This window comes from Pararge aegeria, chromosome 11, assembly GCF_905163445.1.
Source record: "Pararge aegeria chromosome 11, ilParAegt1.1, whole genome shotgun sequence".
NCBI lineage: Eukaryota > Metazoa > Arthropoda > Insecta > Lepidoptera > Nymphalidae > Pararge > Pararge aegeria.
The window spans coordinates 12,297,540-12,319,626 of NC_053190.1; the positions used below are offsets into that span (position 1 = coordinate 12,297,540).

General features: G+C 33.9%; 3 protein-coding genes across 11 annotated transcripts in view; 2 read left to right on the top strand and 1 right to left on the bottom strand.

The window, feature by feature from the left end:
* The window catches only part of LOC120627670 (pancreatic lipase-related protein 2), a 68,841-nt gene extending 62,345 nt beyond the window's left edge, over positions 1-6,496 (bottom strand). The window contains exon 1 of one of the 3 annotated variants that reach the window (XM_039895695.1): positions 6,125-6,496. Coding sequence is in view for 2 of the 3 variants with exons in the window: in XM_039895693.1 (XP_039751627.1) it covers positions 4,627-4,681 (55 nt within the window). In the remaining variant the exon portion in view is untranslated. Of the gene's footprint in view, positions 1-4,626; positions 4,800-6,124 lie in introns of those variants that run through there. The other 2 variants (XM_039895693.1, XM_039895694.1) reach the window with 2 other exon arrangements.
* Positions 6,497-7,163: 667 nt separating this feature from the next.
* LOC120627664 (sodium/hydrogen exchanger 9B2-like) lies at positions 7,164-14,406 on the top strand. Of its 5 annotated transcripts, none has more exons than XM_039895682.1 (13): positions 7,164-7,372; positions 10,317-10,366; positions 10,486-10,509; positions 10,965-10,998; positions 11,073-11,215; positions 11,716-11,947; positions 12,023-12,192; positions 12,301-12,515; positions 12,604-12,775; positions 12,861-13,015; positions 13,377-13,541; positions 13,819-14,005; positions 14,080-14,406. In XM_039895682.1, exons 2-13 carry the CDS (start codon positions 10,342-10,344, stop codon positions 14,130-14,132), a joined length of 1,575 nt encoding a protein of 524 aa, XP_039751616.1. In that variant the 5' UTR covers positions 7,164-7,372; positions 10,317-10,341; the 3' UTR covers positions 14,133-14,406. The 5 variants fall into 5 exon arrangements, with proteins under 5 accessions (XP_039751616.1, XP_039751619.1, XP_039751618.1 ...); XM_039895684.1 differs by lacking the exon at positions 7,164-7,372 and adding an exon at positions 7,609-7,698; XM_039895683.1 differs by lacking the exon at positions 7,164-7,372 and adding an exon at positions 9,792-10,228.
* An 84-nt stretch (positions 14,407-14,490) lies between these two features.
* On the top strand, positions 14,491-20,456 carry LOC120627669 (protein fuzzy homolog). Of its 3 annotated transcripts, none has more exons than XM_039895690.1 (8): positions 14,491-14,688; positions 15,110-15,231; positions 15,667-15,934; positions 16,385-16,582; positions 17,607-17,806; positions 18,057-18,232; positions 18,806-18,929; positions 19,693-20,456. In XM_039895690.1, the coding sequence occupies exons 1-8, from the start codon at positions 14,611-14,613 to the stop codon at positions 19,748-19,750; spliced, it is 1,224 nt and encodes a 407-aa protein (XP_039751624.1). In that variant the 5' UTR covers positions 14,491-14,610; the 3' UTR covers positions 19,751-20,456. The 3 variants fall into 3 exon arrangements, with proteins under 3 accessions (XP_039751624.1, XP_039751625.1, XP_039751626.1); XM_039895691.1 differs by having other exon boundaries at positions 18,812-18,929; XM_039895692.1 differs by lacking the exon at positions 15,110-15,231 and having other exon boundaries at positions 14,624-14,688.
* The last annotated feature ends 1,631 nt before the right edge of the window (positions 20,457-22,087 follow it).

Sequence of the window (22,087 nt, forward strand, 5' to 3'; positions counted from 1 at the left end):
AAAACCCCATCAAGCTGTTAAGGATCTTGGGAAAGTAAAAAAATCGAAACGAAAAGTTATTCGGTTATCATCATCACATCAACCCACTGCCGGCCAAATCTAATCAATCTAACAGAGAACGGGTCCCATAATTAGACAGGGTTAGGGCCGTAGTCCACTACGCTTGCACAGTGTGGATTGGTGGACTCCGCACACCTATGAGCTCCACACATTATGTTGAACTCTCAGGCATGCAGGTTTTCTCGAAGCAAGTGATTTATTAATAACCTAAAACGCACATTACTTAGCAAAGTCAGAGGTGCCGGGATTCGAACTCGGCCCCCTGAAATTGAAATCGAGCTCCTACACAATGCGCTATCATCGTTTATTTGGGTATAATAGGTAATAAATAATAATGGCTCAACCGCTCCGAAAACAACCGCATAACTTAGTTTATTATTTGTGAGTGTTTATTTATACCAGAATCAGTGATAGCCGAAGATAGTGAATCGGTACGGCTGCGGCTTTCTTTTCGGGGGACTGAGTTCGAAACCAGTCACGCACCTCTAACTTTTCGGATTTGTGTGCGTTTTTATTTAATTTAGGCAATTAAATCATGCTTGAATGGTGACGGAAAATATCGTGAGTCCCCACCAATCCGCACTGGTCCAGCGCAGTGGACTACAGCCTTAACCCCTTCTCATTGTGGGAGGAGACCCGTGCCCTGTAGTGGCCGGTAAAGGAGTGATATGATGATGATAATAGCTGTATTCTCCACGCTGATGAAACAGCCCCCGCACCACGTCGCTGACACTAGACATAGGATGCTCCTTAACTTTTTTTTTACGCATATTAGTGGCAGTGGCATCCGTAAATTTTGTAAAAAAAAAAAACAGAATGTAATGTAACAACATTGTGAAGAGTAATTTCATGCGGCACTTATTATTTCACAAGAAAAACATCTAAAACTCTTCTTTAACATATTTAAATTTTCAAGAGTTAATACTCGATTGCCTGCTATATGTAACAAAGCTGTTAAAACAGCCTGTACAAAACAGGAGGTAAATCACATTATCAGAATATGATCAGTAAAAGTAAAATTATAGTAGGTAGATACTTCATGTCCGCCTTGCAGATCATAAATGCAATGGTGGTGCTATGCGATTTTAAAACTATGACTTCTCCTAACATATTCATTAAAATCAAATAATGTCAAGAGCAATTTCGTTCAAAATTAAATACGTATTTATTAGGACTAGAATTCGAATAATGTTTATAAAAACACCTTGGCAAATAATGCATTACTTTAAAACAAGTTTGATTACCATACAAAGGGCTATAGAGTCAACTTTAAAAGACTTTTTTTTTTTAATAATTATTTTCTTCTTGCTCCAACGGTTTATGCGGCGCACACCAAAATAGCTCTCAGATGGCACATTTTTCCGAAAGCTAATGTTATACTTAAGCTAATTTACACAATATTTTTATAATATATATAAATCTCCTGTCACGATGTTTGTCCGCGATGGACTCCTAAACTACTTAACCGATTTAAAATTAAATTGGTACACCGTGAGCAGTCTGGTCCAACTTAAGAGATAGGATAGCTTAGATCTTTAATTATAGTCGCAATTTTATTTTATTTCAAGTTATTTGTCTATAATTAATTGGCAGTCACATGTTATATATATATATACTACTATACTCATTTAAAGCTTAGCGATACTGAATACTTTAAAAACAAAATCAAACGCTGACGAAGTCGCGGGCAACAGCTAGTATTTTTATAAATTATACCTGTATTTTAATCTGATGTATATTTATGTAAAGTTCTATCAATATTGATTTAGTAGTTTTTGCATAAAAGAGTAACAAACATCCATCAATCCTTACTACCTTTCGCATTTATAATATCAGTAGGATTTTCGACTTTGAGCTTAAGCATCTAAAGTGTCTACTTTTCTGCATTCAAAAGTTATAAGGCGTGTAAATTCACCCAAGTAAATCAAGAATTAAGGTAGTTTCGACCGCTATTGTAGCATATTTCTTGCTTATTGTAGTACGAACAAAGAGCAAAAATATATAGGAGCTTGCTTCGCTCAGTCAAATATTACAATACAAGGAAAGAGAAAAAGTATGGGTAAAAATAATTGTTTTATACTCGTAGAGCATATCTAATTCGCCTGCGATAGCTTTTATTTATACGAGGCATTGTCATGCCATGAGAGTATGGTATTCTTTGTTTATTGTCACTTTTCCTCGGCTTTCATTGCATTTATATTTTAATTTCTCTTTTATTTACACTTTAAAGGGAACTTGGGTCACTTAAATCAATAATGATAAATCAATACGAAATCTTTAAATCCAAATAATAAATACAGTAAAGTCGTGCACGCCCGGTTATTATCACTAGCTTGTGATTTATTTAAAGCCCAATAGCCCGCATTTAAGCAACGAACGTTGTAGGTCTACTCCCTAAAGAAATAGGCTGATGGTGGATGGGAACGAGATTTTTATTCACATTTTCCAGATTAAGTCCAATATAATTATGGCTTTTGTATGTTTCCGACATACGACAGTCATCATTTATTTATTCTGAAACACTTAAACAGCTGTATGAAACTACGTTTATAAACAAAACTGATTATTTTAGGTATTCGAGTGCACAATTTACTTATTCAAATGAATAAATTTAGCTAATCTCCAATTTCCAAAGAGGTAACTTTTTTCAAAAATTACGAAATCCTTATACCTACCTACTTACTTGTTCTATCATAATTTCGTAGTAGCTGCGTTAAGGCTAAGCAAACATCTTTACGACAATATTACAACATTTTATTTTCATTATTCAACAAAATCTAATGATTATCTTGGAAATTACATCAGGTAAAACTAAAATGTTGGCCTTCCATATCTAGTCGGGTAAAAACACGCACATCGCACATAATGGAACCCAAATCCAATAAGTTTGTACGTAGTTCTTCATGTAAATTGTCTAAATTTTTTATTGGAAACTTATTGATTTCGGTAAATTTCGAACAATTTATTAACTTTTTAGTAACTTATATCAATCGATAAAGCTCGTTAAATTATTAGGTAATCCATGAATACACAATAAGTTGCAGCGCATTTTCAAACAGTGGAATATTTTTGAACGCAACGGCCGGTTTTCTTATTGAGTTGAACCGGTTCACTTTAATATTATAATGTTTAGTTTAAAGTAGGTCTCTAGAAATGCTAATATAATAAAAATATAATTAATAAGATACACCAAACAGTTATCGTATAGAGTTTTACATGTAGAGATTCATTATATTATGAAAACCCGTTCGAAACACTTTCTGTTTATACACCGGTATAATATTCGAAATGATAATAGATAGGATAATAAGAAGGACTTGTGACAACATATGCAATTTAGTGTAGATAATATTTATTTCTGAGGCACTTTCTTCCTTGCTTGTGGTAAGTGATAATGCAGTTTAAGATTGTAGCGGCCTAACCTATTAGGGTTAAGAATGGCAGTTATATTAAATCTAAAACCCTGATTGATTTCTACGCCAAAATAGATCTAGAACTCTAAATCGCTTGAGGTCGCTTGTCAGTAGGATAAATGACATTGCTATGAAAAAATCTGAGCGTCGAGATTTCATACTCTTATTTTGAATTGACCTCATTTGCGCATAATATGTAAAACAAGTTTCTTTTTATTTTTAAACCGCATAGTTTTCGTATTATCAAGAGAAAAAGGAAAGCAAAAAATGTCTAATCAGTGTTGACACCTATCAAAAATTAGGTCAGCTTTACCGAAATAGAATTCCGTTTTGAACGGGTCCATTTATGAGAGTCTGACTAACACTTGCCGTTTATTGTCTTTAGTTTTAGACGTTTTTTCCGGGGTCTACGTAAAAACAAAGCGTGTTAAACTACCTATTTGGAATTTCTGTACGTACAATTAGCACCATAGTACCATACCATACCTAAAATATTGAATATATAGCTGATTATACTATTGTAGTGTTAATATGACTACAACAAAAAAGGTTAGTATTATCATATTTCGTTTTACAAGATTCGCAGATATGAATGGGAATTAAAATTTATACCTACTTTTAATTCCAATTTACGAAACCCTCCAAGTTTGCGACTCTGACTCGGTATCAACAGGTTTTTAAAAATCTTTCTTTTTGAGGCATTTCCTTCAATATAAATAATTCATCACTGTGTATATTTATTTTACGCATTAATCGCATATATGCATAAAAGCATTGTCTACCCTAAAGGAAACTAGTAAATAGCATTATATTTTTTTAGGGCAAGCTAGTACCTACAGATAGACAGTTAATGTTATAAAAATTTTTTGCTAAGCTAGTGTGCTTTTGATACTCTCGTTGAACAACAATAAATCATTATACTATGACAAAACCTCACAACATTGGATACCTATGAACAAACATGAATTGTTTGTTCATAGGTATCCAATGAGCTTTAAACAAATCTGTTGAAAACAAACTTGTTATCTTTTATTATAAGTATCTATTATATCTACTTTATTGATTAGCTATGATATTAAGATATAGGTACAATTATAAAATTAATACCTACCTATTTCATTTACAGTTAAATTCAAATATAAACCAAACTTACCGGACTTTATCAACACTAAAAGTAAACTTAACAACTTAAAATGAACAGAAATCATCTTGCATGCAGATTCTCACACCTTTGCTTTTATCACAGGTAACTTTTGTACATTAAACTATTTTTTTTATTAAAGAATTGTACGCTATAAAAACACCGTGTTCACAATTTTTTTGATACAATCTAAAAGAATTCGAGACATTTTCCGTTGAACCACTTTCCGACACTGCCTGTACTGCTATAACCTCATGGCGTTTATTGGCGGGGTTTGAGAAAGGTGTATGGACTTTTCACATTCACTTTACGTAGAAACACCACTACGTATCGGTGTTAGCAAAGATGTTACTGTTTTTTTTTTACCGTCAAATCAAGCAAATTGAAATGAGTTACATAAATAATACAAAATATTCAATTCAAATATTTCTTTATTCAAATAGGCACATATATGGCACTTTTGATGCGTTCATTACATGTAAAATATAACATACCTAGAAGTGAGTTGATGGTGATAACTAAATTCTTCAACTTAAAACTAAAGCTACGAGGGTTCCAAACGCGCCCTGGTCTTAGAAGTAGCCCACAACAAACTTAGCCGGTTGTTTTTTTTTTGTTATCACCATCTCACACCGTCTCTTAAAACTATTAAAGAAGCAAACATCAGCTTTTCAGAAGAGCGCAAAATTTTAAAGTGGTCAGTGGTTGACAAAGGTACAAAAAATAGGTATTATTTATAATTTTCATCATCATGATATTTCTAATCAGCTACTGCAATAATCGAAATATTACAAAATTCTTTTACTTTGCGTCCAAATATTAACTATCAAGTGTCATTCCAGTGACTTAAGTATTCTGGCAAAGGCCAAAAGTTAACCAAATAAAACCGTTTTACCTACTAATAACGATTATTATTTTAAGTACTTACCTTATTTGAAGTCGTGCTTAGACAGACCTAGGTGGACCTAGAAAAATTCTGCTTCATGAAACCTAACTATGCAGGTCGGCAGAACAATGATTAGCCCTAACGAGGCCAATTGAAGATGCTGTTGATATCCCTTCTGAAATATATACTCGTATAAGCTTAGAATAACGGTACAGTCAAATTCATAAAAATTTTGTGAATATTTGGCCGTTGGTAGTAATTAAAAATCATCTATTTTTTAGGCCTTCGAACGTGAAGTAGGAAAAAAAATTATATAGGTTCCTTTTCCGTTCGCCCGTTAGATTGCAAAACGCATTTTCTTAGAAAGACAAATATACAATCAACTAAATAATAAAGACACTTCTTGGTGTCGATGTAAGGTTAAAATAAACACAGCCATTCAAAACGTGTTTCATAATAAATGTCGCAGAAACTGACTGTAATTACTTAAACTTTAAATTATTTCTCTGTGGCCTGAAATTTTTTAATTTGGCACGAAGTTAAGTTTTTTAGTACAAGTGAAGAAAAAATGCAAATGTTGAATTTAATGTCAAAAATGGAAAATTTTAAAGTTTAGATACTAACTAGGTCAAGTGGGACTTCATATATGAAGGAATATTTTAAATAGGTTTTTATGTCTTTGCCGCAGTCTTTCATTTCCTTTTCAACAGCTTCATAATCAACCCATTAACTCCATTGGTAGACTTCACATGCCTTTAAGAACTTTGTAGTGAACTCTCAGGCATGCAAATTTTCTCACATAATTCTGGAAAGACAGAGGTATCTGCTGGGATCCAAAGTTAGAGTATAGAGAATAGAGAGCAAGCTCAGGAACTTACCGTGATAAGTATCTATTTGAGGATTTGATGTGATGTTCCTACGTAGCTGTTATTAGTTGTATTTTGTCTAGGACATAGGCATCTATCTCAAAACAAACAAACAGTCAAACAGCTTCATATCCAGTAGTTACAAACCGATGAGATCGCAGGATGCGTTTGTCTTTATAAGAAAAAAAAATAAGTTAATAAAGCCGCGAAATCTCTAAACATGCTAGGTACTCCGTACTTGTACCTAATACGAATTGATGAGATTGACAACTTGCCTACCTACGTAATTGTTCAGGAATGTCATCAATGACTAGCTTGATTTTACTCAAAAATTTGGCTCCCTACCAATACTTTAAAAAAAAAACCGACTAACCGGTAGCTCCAGAGATTAGCGCGTTCAAGCAAACAAGCAAAATAACTCTTAATTGTTACTATATATAGATAGATAGATTATATTTTTCGATTATATAGATATCATAATATAGTTATGAAGATGTATGTATGTACTAAAGTTTTGTAATGTGTCAAAATAGTTATACCTACAATATTTTTATTGGTATAAGTCCAGTAATTAGATATAACACTAAACACACCCCCATGGAAAATACCATACCAGCACTCATATAGGCATATACGCCGGAAATAGAGACAAAATAACCGTACCGATCCGAACGCACACATATTAATAATTCCGCTAACTCATTGCTTAGAATAAAATAACAACTACAAACATACGCCACCTTGTGGGTGACTGAATAAAATAAACATCATCTGATTACTTGACGTAGTAGTTACTTTGACGCGATCTATTAACATACCTACCTATATTTTATTATTTGCATATTGGTTTAGGATGTTTATGTTTGTCAAAGTGATAAACGCCCCATGTGACAAAGGCCCCTTATTATTTGATTAGGAATTGATTTGTTTCAGTTGAGTTCCGTGTTTCACGTGAAAAGTGCTTCAAAGTGAATTTGAGAAGAATACGATTTTGAGGTTACTTTTAGTAAGTTCTATAAGTTTTTCATTTTTTGATCAACTGAAGTATAATTTTTAGCAATCTGTATAAATTAAATGTACAGTCGGATTATCACAAATGCATTTTTAGGCTCGGGGTTTACACAAATTAATATAGATGGCGTTGCTAAGTCACGTGTATCTTTCGTGCGTCTTTGTTATTTAATGGCGTCTCTCGACGTTCGATTGGTGTGTTTCTGCTGTCACCCTTCCAAAAGAACATGATCTGTGGGATCGCGGTAGTGCCGATCATAGGGATGTCAAAAGTTATCGACAAACATAATATTGACATTTATATCCATAAAATCGTTAAAGGTATCTTTAAATTTTATAACGTCCAAAAATAGAAAAACGGGAAGAGTAACACCACGAAATATTAACTTTAAACTTAATGTAGATAATAAAGCCTTAACAACAGATTTCGAGGTGGCTACTGCTTTTGAAACCTTCTTTACCAACATTCCCGTCTCCACAACAGAATCATTAAACTCTTCACCAGATATGGCTCTCTCTCTATTAAAGGAAAATGTGCCTGAGTGTAACCATTCTTTTAAATTCACGCATGTTAGTGGCTCTGACGTTATTAAAGCCTTTAAATTATTAATTAATAAAAAAACAAATGATCTGTGGGGCATTTCCGTAAACGTTGTCAAATCATTAATTGATATTGTTGCACCCGACTTAGCCTTAATATTTAATAATTGTATAGATTGTGGTGTGTTTCCTGACTTAATGAAACTTAGTAAAATAGTTCCATTGTTTAAATCGGGTAGTACTTCTGACCCCACTAACTTTAGACCAGTATCCGTACTACCCACTTTCAGTAAAATCTTTGAAAAACTCATTTTAAATCAATTACTTTACCATTTTCATAAGTATAATTTACTTCATATTAAGCAATTTGGTTTCACACGGGGTCGCTCAACAATCGACGCAGGTGTTGAGCTAATACAAAACATATTTGAAGCCTGGGAGGAGTCACGTGATGCACTTGGTGTGTTCTGTGACTTATCTAAGGCGTTTGATTGTGTTCAACACGAAACGTTAGTTAGGAAACTACACCACTATGGAATTCAGGGTGTAGCTCTAGACTTAATGAGTAACTATCTACGCGATAGAATTCAGAAAGTCGACGTGAATGGAAAACGGTCTAATGGATCAGTTATGAAAATAGGTGTCCCACAGGGGTCTATATTAGGACCATTTCTGTTCCTTATTTACATTAATGACCTTCCTTACCTTGCCAAGGATAAACACGGGATAGTTCTGTTTGCCGATGATACATCACTGACTTTTAAAATAAATCGACGTGAACTAGCTTTTGACGACGTAAACAACTCTCTCGCTAAAGTGGTACAGTGGTTTGAAGCTAATAATTTGGTTCTTAACGGAAAAAAAACCAAGTGTATAAAATTCACTTTACCTAATGTTAAACACGTGAAAACCACTGTACTACTTAATAATGAGGAACTGAAACTGGAGGATACGACAGTTTTTCTAGGAATAACGTTAGATTCTAAACTTCAATGGGGCCCTCATGTAAATAATTTATCGAACAGGCTTAGTTCTGCTGCCTATGCGGTAAAGAAGATACGCCATATGACCGACGTAGAAACTGCTAGACTGGTATATTTTAGTTACTTTCACAGCATTATGTCATATGGAATTTTACTTTGGGGTAATGCTGCTGATATTAGCACTATTTTCGTGCTGCAGAAGAGGGCTGTTCGTTCTATCTACAAAATGGGTCCGAGAGAGTCATTGAGAGATAAATTTAAAGATTTTAAAATAATGACAGTGTATAGTCAGTACATATTTGAAAATTTAATGTACGTCCATAAAAACATTTCTAAATTTAAGAAAAAATGTGACTGCAATAATTTAAACATTAGAAGTAAGAATAAACTTACAGTGCAATATACTAGGTTACATAAAATTCATAATTCGTTTAAAGGAAATTGCATACAATTTTACAATAAACTACCAATTGACATCTTGGAGATGTCTCTTAAAAAGTTCAAAGTTTGTATTAAACGTAAGCTTATAGAAAAGTCCTATTATAGTATAAAGGACTACGTCAACGATAAAAAAGCTTGGGTGTAAATTATTGCTCTAACCAGGTTGCTCTTCTAATAATTTAAAATGACATTGTGAGATGGCGATAACAAAAAAAAAAAAAAAACACCCGGCTAAGTTTGTTGTGGGCTTCTTCTTAGACCGGGACGCGTTTGGAACCCTCGTAGCTTTAGTTTTAAGTTTACGAATGTGGTTATCGCCATCATCTCACTACCGTGTAATTCTTATGTACGCATCAAAAGTGCCACCTGTGGGCCTACTTGAATAAAGATATTTTTGACTTTGACTTTGAAAATATATATAGGTATCTACTTTTAGCAATATGTAGAGATTTTTACACGCTGGATGCGGCTGAGGCAATGATCGTCTGCATTGAGCGCTTCTATTTTAACCGAATACAATATCATTTAGAGGCTAGAGTTTTTGACTGCATCGTTGGTCTAGTGGTTAACATATTCGACTTAAGATCACAAAGTCCAGGGACGCTCCCCGTCTAAGGCCAATGAAATAGTATTATTGGGATTTCTATCAAGCATTTCTTCGCACCAGCCGAAGTTCGGAAATGCGCGGTCGTTCACCCCGTGCCTCGGAGAGCATGTTAGGCTGTCGGTTCCGCGCCTGATCTCTTCCAATTGTGTCAGAGCTGACCCCATCGGACTAGAGAGATTTGTCGCAGACATCAGACCTGCCAATATCTCGCTCGTAGTTGTGATTTTTTTTTGGAAATTGACCAACGTGGCTGCAATCGGTCCGGGAAACCGGGTTGTATGTGGGTTTAAAATGTGATGCAAATTGTGTTATTTTATTTTAAACATATTAATATTAAAAATATTAACTTCATATTATAATTGCTTCAGGAAAAGAACATGATTGAACCTAATCATGGACCCAAATTGTGATTCAACAGGTAAAAATGTTCTTTAAGTCTGCTATAAAACTGCTTACCGCATTGTTTGTATGCTTTTTGTTTGACTGTGTGGCCGCTAATTTCACTACCATTGTTCATACTCATTTTTATGTTTATAGGTGTTCGTGTGTATACGTTTGTAGGTAAATTATATTTTTTTATATACTTACTAACCTAAACTAACTGGAACATTTACGACTTTAGATATCTTTTAGATATCCTTATTGAAATATCTCTTACCATTTTTGTATTAAACCTCGTGGTGCGAATGACCGTGCGACTTTACCTGTCTGTCACAACTTCATATTTCGCAGACTAGCTAATAATACTATCGATTGAAATTTGATTACCCCTGATCCGTACAATTAAATTTTATCAAACTTTACAGCGCATTTGTACTTATAATCATCATTTCGCTACAAGCAATGTAAAAAACTAAACAAATAAAGTCTTTATATGAATAAATAATATTTTAATTTCCTTAGAAAAATTATTCTCACATTTATTGTTACTTCATTATTGTTGTATCAATTTATTGTAAAGTATAATATATTAAATTAATACAAATTATTAAAATGAATAAATAAATGTTTTACAGATGAACATCATCAAAACAAAAATGGATCTCGTCCGTAAGTACCTAAAACATTCATATTCCTAGTATATTAAAAAAATTCCAGGCGACTAAATATATTTTTTTTTCTAGATGGTGGCACAAATTATGTTTACGATTTCATCAAGCCGATAATACGCTATCACGTGAGCCGACATGGTGGGGAAAGGTTTTCCCTTTTCCTTTATTTCCGACTTTCAGGCAGTCTGCTCAACAACTTTGTATTATTATCTTTTGTAAGTTAACATTCATCTTTAGCGATTCGTTTTAACGATAATTTTGTGGATAAACAAGTATTTGAATGAACTACCTAAGCTAAACGTTGCTGCTCAAATTACAACGCTAACGTTAGCGTAAACGTAATAAAAATAAAAATCAATAGATTTATGGACTTAATTAAACTATGCAATGTTAATTAGATCTTTCTTACTCTGACATTTTATCGATACTTAAAAATTACTCTTCTTTTGCAAGCGTGCAAATGTAGTATAAACCAAAAGTGTTTCCATAACAAGCTCGCGTGTCTGTATCGAAGAATAGTACCTATAAGCGGCGTTAAAGCGAGGGCCATGTCGTCTCACCTGCGTTCAACTTTGCATTGCTCCTTATAGTCGCACGCTGGACGCAGAATTTAACGCAGATTGGATTCAGCGCTGTAGCTTGGCCTTAGTAGTGCCGGCTACTCATGCAAGCACTTAAGCTACGGATACCAATATTATGTTATGACTTGTTACAGTTCTTCTCGTCTGGGGCATATTATACGCTGAACTAGGAGAACCTATGAGTTTAAATGGAGAACTATTGAGTATGACGATTCTAGTCATCTCTGCGTACTTAATCGGCTGGATCTGGCTCAAAATAACCACATTGCCAGCATTAATAGGCATGCTACTTACTGGCATACTGTTCCAAAATTTACAATTGGTGCATATGTCTGATACTTATCGAAAACTGAACCAAGACCTAAGGTAAACTTCTTTTTTTCTTATACATTGCCTGCCATTCATATAATATGTCTAACTACCTATCTACTTATTTTGTAGAAAAGTGGCCTTAGTCATTATATTAATGAGAGCTGGACTAGGTCTTAACGCAGGTGTCCTGAAAAAGCACTACGTAGCTGTATTACAACTGGGTATTCTCCCATGGTTGGTTGAGTGCATAGCTATCAGTGTAAGCTCACATTATTTGCTAAATTTGCCATGGATTTGGGGTAAGCATAGCAATTATTATTTATGAACAGGTTACATTTGATAAAAATAATCCTAAAAATTATTTAGTTACTAATAACAAAAAGTATTACATTAGTATTTTGTTTCAGGATTTCTTTTAGGTTCTATGATCGCATCAGTCTCACCTGCTGTGGTAGTTCCCTGTTTATTTAGACTAAGGGATGAAGGTTACGGAGTTGCTAAAGGTATACCAACACTGCTGTTAGCAGCGGCTGCCATAGATGATTCCGTCAGCGTTGCCGTATTTGCCATAATTCTAAATGCAATGTTTTCAACTGGCTCCGCCACATTTAATATAATAAAGGTTCGTATGTAGCTCACATTATGATATTATGAATCTCTTATTTAATTCATCGGTTTTATCTTTTTTTTTCTATAAATCTATTTTTCAGGGTCCGCTATCAATCATTGCCGGTGTAGTACTTGGATCTCTATGGGGTGCTTTGGCATCTTTTATACCCGAAAGAGGAGATACTTATGCTGTTCCACTAAGATTTTTAATATTATTCTTGGGTGGTCTTTTTTCATTATTCATTTCAAATCTAATTGGGTGGAGTGGCGCGGGTAAACATTTTATATATATTTCTTTAATTGAGAATATTGTGGTACTTAAATACATATAATACATTTTTGTTGCTATTTTCTATAGGTCCATTAGCAATAGTATCTTCTGGTTTTATCGCAGCCTTTTATTGGGAAAAAGAGGGTTGGCCTGTAAACAAAAATCCAGTCAGCAATCTTTTCAGGATACTATGGATATTCTTCGAACCAATTCTATTTGCTTTTACCGGAGCTCAAATCACGGTACGTTAAGATATTTAGGCAATACCCGCACCCTCAGTGGCGTCTTACTTGCGACCATTTACACAAATCATTGCGTCTTGTCATTGGTCGTAAGTTTGAACGCAATTGCGGACGTGGGTCGCACGCATTGGTTTGGCCATAGCTTTAAAAGATTTTCTATTTGTTAATTTATTTTCTATTTATTTCAAAACCAAATTTGGTTAATAAACTATGTATGCAATTTATAAAGATATATTTATTCTATGATGGCCTGGCCTAAGGTGACCTCTCAACTGCTACTTAAATTTAGTATTTTAAATACCTACTTATTGTACCATGAGGGTTTGATATACTTTAAGTTCGATTTTTTTTTTTTTTTTAGCTAAGTGCCTTGGATCCGCACGTTATAGCCATGGGGGCAACGTGCCTTGTTTCATGTTTATTGTTACGCGCCATAGCAACCTTTTTAGTCAGCTTTAAATGTGGTCTTAATAGTAAAGAGAAAATCTTCATTGGTCTCACTTGGTTGGCTAAAGCTACTGTTCAGGTGTGTATTTAAAAATATTGAGATGCATGTGTTGTTTCTTTGATTAAGTTTCTAAATATAATCAACCACATAAAATAATGTATTGGAGCATGTTATGATATTACAGTTTTCAATTTCAATTTTTAAGTGAAAAACGTATAGGCTCGTGCATATATCTGAAAAATTAATCAAACTAACATTATAACCTTTTTTAATAGGTATGTATTATATATTATACAAGAGATCAAACTTAAACAAAAACCGGACACTTTTGCTACATTTATGACATATATTTTAGGCCGCATTAGGACCGGCAGCGTTGGATTTGATTAACAACGGACAAACAGCTGGTACAGGCGGACCTACAGAAGAAGAGTCGTACGCTAAAGCGATTCTCGCTGTGAGTGTACTAAGCGTGGTCATTTCAGCACCTTTAGGAGCTATCCTAATTGCTTTAACAGGACCTCGACTACTTAGTCGTGACTGTGAGTCTTAAGTTTATGTTTTTTTTATTCGCTTCGCAATGATAAATATTTAATAAAATATTATTTCTTTGCAGCAAATGATGCAGCGGATGTTATTCACAATGCAACGGACAGTAATAGTGCATAATGACGTTACACATCAATTTTTAAGTCAGAGTTTCCGATATTGTACTTAGGAATAATGTTTTGATTTTTTTTATTTTATCGTTATTACTACCGTAAATTTATTTTTAACTATTTTTAACTCAATCTAGATATATTTAGTTTAAAAAACCAAAAACTTTAATACAGAATTTGACCATTCATTAAATAATCTATCTTTGTCTTCACCATCGCTGATTAGAAGAATTTGATTTGCGTGCTTTCTTGGATATTGATAAATAAAATTATTTTTTGTAATACTTTATGAATTTATAGTGAAATATTATTACACCTGCGACGCCTGTTTTTCATATTATCTGTGGTTGATAGTAATTGACATAACGTTGTATCATAATTATCATAATATCAATATTCTATGATTGACATTTGTGGAGTGGTGTTTACAAAACAAATTGAAACTTTCGCAAAAGTATCAATTTTATTCTAATTTAGTTTAACATAAAATGTCTGTTATAGTTATAGCAATAGCATCGGAAAGTGGCGTACCTATTTTTTCTAAGAAAGCTGGCAACAATGAAAATGTAAGAATTGCATGACATATATTTTGTCCTAAGTTATGTACTAAAACATCTTATTTTCTTAGGAACTAAAAAATTAAATGATATTATAATAAAGAATATCAATTTAAAAGTTTATTAGTTATTTACTTAAACAGAGAAATTAACAAAGTCTGTATCAAAGAGAATAAAAATAATTAGCAATTCTATCGAAATTGAATGCAGTAAAATCTTGCTTCTTCTAATATTTCTACCATTTAGTTAAACCCAATAAAATGATAAAGCCTCTCAAAGCTTGTCTTCATACTAAATGTATGACTAACAGTCATCAAAACCTCTAAATAAAGACATGTAAACAGAAGTGTCTTATTGTAGACATGTAAATAGAAATGTAAATTACCATGATGAATTGCTACCAGTTCTTCATTTAAATTTTTCAAATTAGATCCAGTTTTCTACAATAGCTTCCCTACATGGGATTAACATGTTTACAAAATGTCACAACCTGCAAATGATCAATACTCTAGTTGATAATGGAACAATACTGTGGAAAGAATATTGTAAAAGGTAACATCACAAGTATATTTCATTCTTTATTTTTAAGTCTTAATGGTGGTGACAATCGTTCATGTCATTACTGTGAATCTTTTATATGACTCCAGAGTTCCTTTCTTTTGATTTTTCACTAATTTTTAAAAAATTGTACTTCCCTCAAAGCTGTACTGACAGAAACCATAATTGTGGGCATATTAGTATCCATTAGCTGAGTCAGAACCTTTTTATTTGCACAACATTCAGCTATTAAATTAAAATTAAACTATTGATAATCAAGTATTAAATCATAAGTTACCATGTAAGTCTTTGTGTTATTTATTTCAATAAATATATTCTATTCTAATCTATTCAGTCGATTTCTTACATTAATATTTGCTTGATAAGGTATTAATTCTTACTTCTGAATTTAATGAGTAAGTAGTAACTATTATAATCTTACATCCACAGTGTCACATTAATTGGAATTGCGACTGGGGGGCTTGAGTGTGATTTAGAACTCCTTCTATCTTGCATTCACGATGTCATGGTTTTTTGCATTGGTAAGAAAGAATTGGAAAACTTGAAGAATTTAGACCAAATAAAGAGGGATCTGAGACAATGTTATCCAATATTGGATTATTTATTGGAGTCTTTAGATCCAAATTTGGTACCTCGATCAACAATTGTTCTGGATTTTATTCAGAGCATCTTGTGTCCCCAGGCACAACAATTACAGGTACTGTATTTTTGTAATTCATGTTTTTTCATCACAGAAAACTCTTGGGCTGACATCTATGTACATTATTTTGCAAACTTTGACATTTCATCTCACACAGTTCAAAAGTTTTGATTCTTGTAGAATTTGCAGCTTCAAATTCTTATTCTTAAATTATGTATTGTGATATGAACTTGGTTGGATGTGTTCCTTGCATGTTCTGTGAAGTGTTGCTGTTTATATAGGTAAGCAATTTGCTTGGTTGCTCGATTACAAAAAAAAGTAAATAGCAAATTAAGGGATGTTCCTAAGTGCTTCCCAGGTTATAGAACTCACTAAGTAGACTAATTTGTAATGGGACAGTTAGTTGAAATTACCATAGACTGACTATGTTTTACTTTTGTACATTTTTACATAACTGGAAATATTCACTGCTTAATAAAGTATTTTGATGTATTTTGTTGCAAACAGCAAGTATTAGACAATTATGCACAAAGTGTGACTGGAAGATGGGCATGCCTGACAATACATGGACACTTAGTAGCTACAAGTTCCGATTTCTGTGAACTGGATCCAAGAGAAACAAGGTTACTGTTATTACTTGCTGCAGCACAAGATGGGGCCCCATTGAGGGATACATTAGTATATTTGCAGCACATGAGTCCTAATGTAAGTAGTTAATGTTCATATTATCTTGTAACTTTTTAGTGGTTAGGACTTTAACCAGCATGCCCCTCATAAGTTTTAGAAGTTTTGTGTTTACACAGTGAAGGAGAACATTGTGAAGGAAGCTGCACGCCTGAGAGTTCTACATGATATTCTGAAAGCCATGTGAAGGGCACCTGTCTGCACTTGGTTAGCTTAATGGTATTCATCCTAAAACTTGTAACTGGTAATCAGGCAGATTGGCAGTGACCATGCTTTCTTGGACTCAGAAGCACAAGCAGTGGGTTTAGTTCCCGCAACTGGAAAATGTTTGAGTGATGAACATGAATGTTTTTCGGTGTCTGGGTGTTTATCTATATATTATACTAGTTGTACCCTGCCACGCTTCGCTGTGGCACATTTTTATGGAATGGTTGAAAAATGAGAAACAAAACAAAGAATACATTACATATAAGTTTAATTTTGCAATATTTGTGGATATACAATATTTTTTATTTTTCCTTCTGCGTAGATATAAAGACTCGCGGATATGTGACTGATGCGAAAAATAGATTAAAAAAAAAATCCTTGATACGGATATTATATCATGCTATAATTTCAGCTTGATCGGTGCAGAACTTTTAGAGATTTCGAATAGTACACAAATTTTTATATATGTGTATAGATAAATTCTTTATTGCACACAATTTAGGGATAAAGGTAATAAATATTGGACAGTAAAAGAACAAAAATAAAAATGCGCAAGGCAGTCTTATCGCTATAAGCGATCTCCTTTAAACGACCATTAATGAAAGCAAATAAATGAAAATATTGTATTCATAACAATATATTCGTCAGTTATTTTAGTACCCAAGCTACGCTTAATTTCGGGCTAGATGGCGACGAATTTTTGTCGTAATATATTTATTTATTTATTCTGAGAGGCAACCCATGTCCTTTTGTTGAACGGTAATGAACACATAACACTTTTTTTTGCTGTGATAGACAATGTCTACCATTGAAATTTTTCATGTATCTTTCCTTTCAGGTAGCATTCAGAGCAGTAACATGCAAGTTATTGGCAGATGTTTATGTTTTGGTGATTTGCGGAGCAACACCTGCTTTGTCACAGATAGACGAGTTAGTTCTGCAAGTCTGGGAGGGCTATGCACAGGTTATAAAGGAAGCTAAACTGGTTTACCCAAGGAACTTTCCCTTGAGCGTAAATTTTGATACAGCTTTATTGGGGTTAGTTGTTCTATAAAACTTACTTTTTGTCACAAAAATGACAGAAAGTGATAAAAAAATTGTGTTACTATTTTAATCGTCCTGTATCTAAGGTTTAAAAAGTATCCCACGTTAATAATAATATTATTAATGATCAGCTTAATGGTCAACTATAAACTCCGCTCTTTCCCTCATATTATGGAGGTTGTTTTATGTTTTGTTGTTTCTATTAAGCTTGTATTGAGTTTAAACGTGAATAAAACATTCCCAGATTACTCGTGATAAATGTCAGTAAAAGACGCTGCGTGTTTTCGCGGCACCTCCACTCCAACCAGAAAAGCAGAGCCATGTCCGGCGTGCACAGAATTGATATTCTTAGAACGTTCTACGTGACCACCGCGAAAGATTTGGCACCGGAGTTGAAACTTGCGGAAGGGGATGAAAAAGGTAATTCAGATAAACCCATTATTTACGGTGCCGAATCCCAGTAATAGTTTAAAGGGAATCTGTCATCATTATAGGATCAGTTTATTTCCCTTCCTCCTTCACGTATTGCAAAGCCTTTTTTCTCAATAAAAGCTAGAGATATATTGACGACTCTTTGGGAAAAGTCCATTTTAACAGAATTAACTAGTAAAACGAATCGTCAAGATCAATAGCATGCATGATTATTTGTCGGTTATCGCTGTAAATATTTTTAACATCTAGATGAATTACTTATTTTTAATCGTGTTTGTACTGTTTTGAAGTTTACTGTTATCACCACAAATTAGCCCTTGACTGCAATCTCACCCGGTGGTAAGTGATGATGCAGTCTATATTGATAAAACACATACCCCTAATCGGTATCTTCGCAATATCGTAGAAAATCACTTAAACAGGGTAGTGAAACTAGCCGCGAATTTGTCGGTATGGTGGTAACCAGCCACGGACAAAGCAACATCAGATCAGACTAGAACATAGGTACATTAAACGGTTACTCGGTGATATTGGTTGGTTTCATTGGTGATTTTTCCGCAGAAACAGATGCCGCTGTCAGTGAGACATACTGGTGCTCGGAATACCATAAATGTCACGCTCAGAGAGCCGGAAATCTACTATGTTGTGCACTGTATGCGCCCACCGTACCAACGCATACAATGAGGTAAAGTTATTTGACATTAGGCACGATGACTAATTTTGAATAACTGCCCTATGATGTTCGGAAGTATCTTAAATTCGGTAATTTAATTTCAGAATTTTCTCTGGCCTGGTCTGGTACCGCATGAGATCAATTAAAACTATATCTTAAATAGTTTTAAATGACAATGTGAAATGGTCATAAAAAAAAATATCGGGCTAGATCTATGTAGTTGTGGGCTTTTTAGACAAGTGCGCGTTTGGAACTCTCGTAGCTTTAGTTTTAAGTTGATGAATTTAGTTATCGCTATCAACTCACTACTTTATCATAATTTACGCATCAGTTGCATTTTTTGCAATGTCTTTTATCTTTTATTTTTTTCTACACGGGGAAAAGATTAAATGTTTATCACCTCTCAAAGTTTTATCCACTCTCAGAACATAGGCGCCCGGGAAGAAATAACATCCAAGTTATACACTATGTCTAACGGCGCAATTGAACAAGTAAATGTTATCCCTTGTAAGTGGATATAATCGAGGATGCAGTTTTTATCTCCTGTTTATGACAACCGTGCTGGTTAACGACACGTTGTTCGTGGATGCCGTGCGAGCGATTAGTTGTCCATGGATGCCGCGCGAGCGATTAGTTCGCAACGTTGTTAAATAGAAAGTTAAGAGTTTAACTGTTAGAGTACCTAGCTTAGTGAGCGAAGGCGCTCCATGTGTTTTGTTCGCTTAATTTCTAGTACACATTTCAAACGTATTAAACATTTCAATTTTCGTTACAGGTTATTAACCAGTCAAATACTCCAGGACTTGTCAACAAATAAAGAGATTTATTGGTGACCTAGATTAATTTGGTCTACTAGATCTAAGCGAAAGGTTCGGGGGCCTAAAGTGGGGACAGCGTGAGTCCTTAAAATGTCCTGCGAAAGGATTTTCCACCCGCACTACCGATTTTAGGATTTGCAGGTTCCTCTGCTTTGCGGCGAACTGTTTGTTGGAAATAATTAAAAGTATGTAACCCTTTTAACGAACGATTTACGTCATTAAAAACTTTCTTTGGATATTTCGCTCAATTTAATAGCAAATAACGGGATTCTCCATGCAAATGTATTTCCCCCGTTTTCTCCGTGGATAATGCTTCTAGAGCAATATTCATCTTTTCTGTCGAGAGGACTCAAAGACAATTATGAAAAGAAAAAACTTGAAAGAAAGTAAAAGAAACCTAGCCGTAATCTTTCAACAAATTTTGGATGAGAATACACGGAAATACGAAAAGTCAATCTCGTCAAATTTTTATGGGTAAAATCAGAGCGACTGACTTGCATTTGTCCCTACTCCCATCGCACTCTACGGTGGAAGACAAGAGAAATTCACAAATCATACGTTTGCCTTAGCGCGCGTAATAGTCGCGTCTCAACGAACTTTCTTCGATCGATTCGAGATATGTTAGTTAAGTAATAGATAGCTTAACTATTGCTATCGGAACAAATCCGTCCAGAATATTGTGATTGTGTAAATAAATGAAAATAAATTTTAATTAAAAACATGTTGTATTTTTTATTATGTAAATATTTATTACCAGGACATTCGATAAAACACTGGATATATCTAAAATGGGTACTTGTATAAGTCACTAAAAAGGCAATTTGATTTTCACCCTAATTATACAATTATAAGAGCCGGAACTTTCAGATATATATAGAAAAATAGAATAAGAACTATAACTATTGTTATAACTGTTAATGGTGCTGCACTCTAGTTTTTATTGTTTGGAAACATTTAAAAACTCATGCGAGAGCACTTTTGTGCTATCTCGGTATGTCCACCAGAGCATCGTCGTCCTTCCAAGATATGCAGTAACTTCATATTCACAAATATTATGTAACTATGCGGAAAATAAAATCATTTCAGATGACAACTTAAAAGCAAATGGGGATTCAAAACTGGATAGTTAACAATCTGGGCGTTTTCATAGGCTAACGTTGTATTTTTTTATTTATTTATTGCAGACATTGCGTACGGAATGAGAGTTGTTACAAGAACTAATTTAATATTAAAAAGGGACTTTTTATATCATTTCGTTTAGCAGTATTTTTTTGCTAAATGATCGTCCATACATTTCAGTATACATCAATTGAAAAGAATATATATAATATATTTATTAATTATATATAATTTTAAGAGAGTACAGAAACCGAGATAAAGCAGTTCCGGCTCTTAATAATTCTATCAGTTGATAGTTGTTACATTATTTACACATTTATTTTTGTAGAAGAGGGTCGAGCGGCATGCCTTCGTGCGAGAAGTAACAATCGACTCTAATCAGGTTGAGATCCATAAAATTTGCACGTGTATGTATATATATGTCGATAGAAAAATAGGAAGAATAAAAATGAGACAAATTTACGTAGCTGACATAAATCTGTCTCGTTTCTAACTTTACTTTATTATAATCAAAGTACTCTCTAGGAGTAGACCTCAGGCTTCGTAAAGTATCCGTAATAAGCGAACAGTTTCTCAAAGTATATCCGCCGAGATCACGATTTACAAAGAATTACTGTTAAAACAAGACAGACTCATGTCAAGGACCATACTTTGTCTAGTTTTAATTCTTCCTAAGTCATGAGATTGAGCTGAGCACGCTTTATACTTCTCAGATCGCTCTCACCACTGCAGGCAAATTACTGTTAAGGTCCAGCAATAGACAGGGGAGGTATCAAAGTGATAAGACCAGGAGTAGTGAAACACGAAAAGTAGGTAATGTTTGAATTCCCGCGATTAGACTCATAAACCACGGATACCCTGACTTTGTGAATTGTACCAGGAGAATATAGTTAGTTTTAAGGTAATGCGAATTAATGGATTGGGAGTTGGTAAATTGTATCACGAATTATGCGCTGCGTGCTTTTGAGATGCAATACGAATATTTCTTGACGAAACGGTACTCACGCAAACATAATAGTCAGTGCTTCGAAACGTATTTTTGTCTTTACTTTTCACAAAATAGGTACATTGGAAAGTGCATTCTATACATAGACCATATAAGAAAAAAACAGAAGTCGAAATCAATGATACATAAATATAGTTAAACACCAAGCAAACCGCACACACCCTTAGAATAGTATCACAAGAATTGTTGCCAATGTTTTTCGCATAACAGTTTAACCCAACGTTAAA

Coding starts and splice junctions, on each gene's coding strand:
- LOC120627669 (XM_039895690.1), top strand. CDS start 14,611: ATGTCTGTTATAGTTATAGCAATAGCATCGGAAAGTGGCGTACCTATT. Junction 15,232..15,666: donor TGGAAAGAATATTGTAAAAG/GTAACATCACAA, acceptor TTACATCCACAG/TGTCACATTAATTGGAATTG. Junction 18,930..19,692: donor GTACCAACGCATACAATGAG/GTAAAGTTATTT, acceptor TTTTCGTTACAG/GTTATTAACCAGTCAAATAC.
- LOC120627664 (XM_039895682.1), top strand. CDS start 10,342: ATGGACCCAAATTGTGATTCAACAG. Junction 10,367..10,485: donor CCCAAATTGTGATTCAACAG/GTAAAAATGTTC, acceptor TTATGTTTATAG/GTGTTCGTGTGTATACGTTT. Junction 10,510..10,964: donor TCGTGTGTATACGTTTGTAG/GTAAATTATATT, acceptor AATGTTTTACAG/ATGAACATCATCAAAACAAA.